This window comes from Anopheles marshallii, chromosome X, assembly GCF_943734725.1.
Source record: "Anopheles marshallii chromosome X, idAnoMarsDA_429_01, whole genome shotgun sequence".
Lineage (NCBI taxonomy): Eukaryota > Metazoa > Arthropoda > Insecta > Diptera > Culicidae > Anopheles > Anopheles marshallii.
In genome coordinates, this window is record NC_071325.1 from 7,144,024 (window position 1) to 7,148,774 (window position 4,751).

The following is a 4,751-nucleotide window of genomic DNA, read 5'->3' on the forward strand; positions in this document are numbered from 1 at the left end:
CGGTAAACATTTCATTATTTTCATAGTTTGTGTGTAAACAGACCGCTTTGCAGACAGGCTGTTGCGATCGTGCGCTTGGTTGCGGGCACCAGACTTGGGCGGTGCTCGGTAAATGTTACATTTTGTATGCAAAGGTTCTGCTGGTGCTTTAATAGGGCGCGCTTTATAATATGTCTGTGCGTTCGTGCAATTTTTCAATCATTCTTTATCTCTCTCTCTCTCTGGCTTTCAGCGAACGAATCACTCGACTAGAACAAATATCAAAATGTTCAAGAACCATCTTGCTATGATTGGCATGAATGAGACGCCAAACAAAAAGGCCAAGTTTTGGCAGTCATACATCAGATCCTTGAAGGGTGAGTGTAGAAATTATTGCTAATAACCCCTTGAAGTATGCAACCCGCACCACAAAATCTAAAATAAAAGACTAGGAAGGCGTGATTAATTGCATACGCGTAGGCGGGAAAATTGTTCTATAATCAAATCGGCACTTGAGCATTGAATGGTTTTGTTTTCAACCAATTTGGCAGGATCCGATGATATTCGTGCACACGACACTCCGGCCTACCGGCGACCGATCCTGCTGTTCGACGAACCGGACACCGCCGTCGGTCGCATCAACTCGCCCGGCTATCACTACTTGCCGGTACACCGGGAAACCTACGGCTACTCGCCCCGGCCAATCTACGACCATCACTACACGCGTTCGCAGAGAGCACGTAAGTCACCACCATCACCAGCCGCACAGGGTGCGCTGGAGAAGAAAACACACAGTTTCTAGTTTTCCTTTCCGATTAATATGCAAATCAATGGAAATAGCAACCGAAGGAAATAGCGTAGCTAATTGCTATTCTGCTAAATATTTATATTTGTTTCCGTAGCATGCGATGTGTACAGGTTCACTGTAGGTAGAAGTCGTGCTACGTACTGCTTGTGAGTGTTTCCGGTTAGTTGCTAGGACTGAAATTGTTTTCGAAACGGTTTCAAGCTCCTTTATTCAGAAGCAAATTAGAAAAAGTTAACATGATACATTCCTTTTTTTTTTACTTGTTGCTATGCCTTCCACCGACGGTACACGATTGTACCCGTAAATATAACGCCTGATGGTATGCAAACATTTCTTAATGTTTAGACCAAACAGTAAGACAGTTAGCATTTCGAGCATTTGATTCACACTAGCCATACAAAATATTCGAAAGCTATGATGATTGCATATTGTTAGGCGCATCCAGTGCCCTAAACAACCGGCCGGTAACACGCCGTGTAGCAGAATCTATTTTTAAATAACGGCGATTAAATTAAATTTGCTGAAACGGTATAAATTTGACCAGATTTATCCAGCGGGTCGTAATTACACGCCATTGGCAACTATCGCTTTCTCTTCATAATCGCATTAAATTCTTACACCATACGAGCATAACGTATTGATAGTCTGGATAATAAATGATCGGCAAAATGGGTCCCATTCCTACTGTGAAACACCAGCGCAAACGATGCTCTGGGCAAATAAATTTCCGCGTAATGATTCGATTTACCTGTTCGTCCTTTTTTTCTATTTGCTGCAGCAAGCGTAAACAGACTGGCCGATGCTGAGAAAGCCTGGGCTGACCATTTGGAGCGGATGCGGGAAATTGACCGCAGGTAAGTTGATGTTGATTTTCAGACATTTTATTTATTATCAAAAACTACGGCCCTTCTCTGTATTGGCTGCAATGCTGGAAAGTACGAGCATAAATGTAAAACTAGCGTGGCGTAGGTGGTTTCATATATTCCCCACCGGGAGGCCACACTTAAACCCGTGGTATGGAATGTTACAATCAAACGCTTATTTTGGGGCGCAATAGAATAGTTTTGCTGTGCGAATAGCATAGGCTGGCTGGCATGGCTAGAATAAATTACACTAGCCGCAAAGAAAAGCAAGGGAACACAAACGGCATGATGGAATGCTTTCGAGCACCACAACCGTGTAGCGAAATTATCGTTACTAGCGCTATTTGTGTTACATTTAACAAGGCGTTCATTGAGATTAGCGGCACGAAGCAAGCTGGATCGAGCAACAAAAGAATGATGGATATTTGGCGTACTTTCCCATCATACCGTTTTGTAGTTCATAATTGACAAAATAAAGAAAAGTACATTCCCCCCGACTAACTCCCAAAAAAACTCCGGCGCGGTCGGTGAGCCGGGGGATAATTTAATTCAATTCAACCCACGCCATAATGCAAGCTCATGATAGTACACGCCAGCTGCTTGAATGATGGAAATAAAAAACGCGAAAAGAGAGTAGAAAATGTAACAGAAAATCGAGAAACATCAAAACCACCACACGCTTTGCGGGTGAACCACTTCACGGTATGCTTCGTCCCGCTCTCGGCAAGTTTTCTTTCCAGTGTTTAAGGGTGGTTTTAAGGGGTGCGATAGATATTGAGGACGGTGGATAGAGGGGGATGCGGGTGGGAGGAGGGATTGGAAAAATTCCACCATACCGCATTTGTTCCCGCCCTTCGGCGAGATAGTTTTACGCGACCGAAAGTTGACGGGATGGCATCAAAATAAATAAAAAAAAAAACAGTTGAGCTGCCTTTCACCGCGGGCTTACAGTGTAAATTGTACCGACATGAAGTTTCGGCACTCGTTGTGAGGATGGGCGATAACGCAGGGCGGTACGCGAAAAATCCGTCGAAGAATGCTGAGTTGTAGGAAATATTCAGTGCCGTCAGTGTCGGTGCCATTCTCCCGGTACTGACATGAGCCGTCCCGGAAAGGATATTGAATTGCGGCGAAGCCACGGCAAAACGATTAGCATTGGATCACTGTGAGATTGGAGTGGTGTGACAATCGGTCATAAAAAAATTCTTTCGGATTACATTGAAACAACTCGTCTCTTCTGAAGCAGATAGTCATAAAACAAGGCAATTTATAAATTCTGATTACCTTAAATAAATATCAATGCCTGCGTATTGTTTAATAACCAATTTATGACCACTGTGGTTGGTGTTCTTCCCGTCGCATCATCGCGTAAGGGACGAGAAAAGCTCATTCTATGAAATCATCCTTAATGTCGCGCCCACGCCCACGTGGACTTGTTGAGGGTGAAAGTTTAAATGAAGCTGGCAAACAGAACGGCAAGTTTTGTCACATGCTAGTGGCTTTTATCTTATTTAGCCATCTAAACCTGATTTGAAGTAGTAGCTTTCGCGGGCTTTATGGGGCGAGTAAATTAAAAAAAAGCCAGCCAAAAAGCGTTTCGCCAGAGGGGTGGCTACGATTGATCCGACACGGTTACGTTGCGCGCTGTACGAAAGCAGTCACCGAAAGGCTCGTAAAAGCAACCACCGTTACCGAATGGGGAAGGAGAAACGAAAAAAAAAAACACGAAGGAAACCATTTAATAACGAATAGAGAAGCTTAACTATTTTATATCTGTTTTTTATTGCTTTTCTGGCGTCTAATACATTCATTTCCTGTCGTTGCACTCTTCCCTTTGTCGCAGATACCCATCGCGCTACGGACTGTACCTCAAGGACAAACCAAGCCAGGTGGTGTTTCCGCAGGAGATGGAGTACGAACCGGAGACGAAGCCGCTCTACTCGACGCTGCACTAAGCGGGAATGCGATTGGTGCTTAAAAGCTTACCGAACTGTCCCTTCACTGTTTCCACCCCTAGAAAAACGCCCTATTTTCCTTCCCACTCCCCGAAAACGGTCCACCCCTCGACAGTCCTAACAAAGTACCAGTTTTTCCTACCCCTTCTCTTCATCTCAGCGTGGCTCAGCTTTAACTTACGCACAACTAAGGCGAACCGCTACCACACATATGCACCTGGATGAGTATGTAAAGCATGGCCAGCTACCGGTCGGTTTAATGCGCGGTGGAACCCGGTTCCCACCGGGGGTATGCGATAGTAGATACTAGGGAATCGATATTGAAAGCATAAACAAAACCAAAACAAAAACAAAAAACGTCGGGAAAAAGTTACTCCTTTTAAAGATAGCAACTTTTTTTTCGATCCCAAAAAAAACAATCTCTCTCTCACACACACCATACACACCAACCTCAAACAACACACACACGCGCGCGCGCGAGAGAAAACTATTAAAAACTCAATCATGCGTAATCACTAACAATCTTGATAGAAAGGACGAACGATATTATGTATTATTTTCTGTTTTGTTCTACTGTTTTTCTAATGCATAAACGATTTCTTAAACTCCCAAAACTATTTAAAGAAAAAAAAACCTACAAAAAAAGCATGAAATATATTAATAAAACTAAATAATAAATGCGTACGAAGCAACACGCGCAGCAGGAGTGCAGCAGCGAGCAAGTCGAGAATAAAAGAACAGTATCAGAAATGACGGTATTATTGTTGACAGGTGTATTAGGGATGGAATGATAACCAGATCAAACAACTTCACACACAAACAAACTCTTACGCACACATGCACACAAGCTATCTTGCTGGATGGGCACCGTTTAAAGATGGCCGTCCCGCCGGCTTGGTAGTGAGGGCTGTAAGTGAGGGCCACCACCGCCACATGCACACAGGAATACAAAAAAAAAATACTAAACCCCCCGCTCACCGTACGGTCAGCAAGGATGCAAGCGATGTACAGCGTCAGCGTGAATGCGAGAGCAAAAAACCAACAGTTGGATGTAGTTATTATTTACGAATATTAGCGAGTTTTTGTGTTAATTCTCGCGTACCTTTGTATACAAACCCACCTCCCCCCCTAAAACCACCACCACTT

The 4,751-nt window shown here is 43.8% G+C and overlaps 1 protein-coding gene across 1 annotated transcript; it reads left to right on the forward strand.

Moving 5' to 3' along the window:
* Positions 1–237: 237 nt before the first annotated feature.
* On the forward strand, positions 238–3,605 carry LOC128713063 (uncharacterized). The gene is made up of 4 exons (XM_053807930.1): positions 238–356; positions 531–719; positions 1,566–1,641; positions 3,494–3,605. Exons 1-4 carry the CDS (start codon positions 266–268, stop codon positions 3,603–3,605), a joined length of 468 nt encoding a protein of 155 aa, XP_053663905.1. The 5' UTR covers positions 238–265.
* The last annotated feature ends 1,146 nt before the right edge of the window (positions 3,606–4,751 follow it).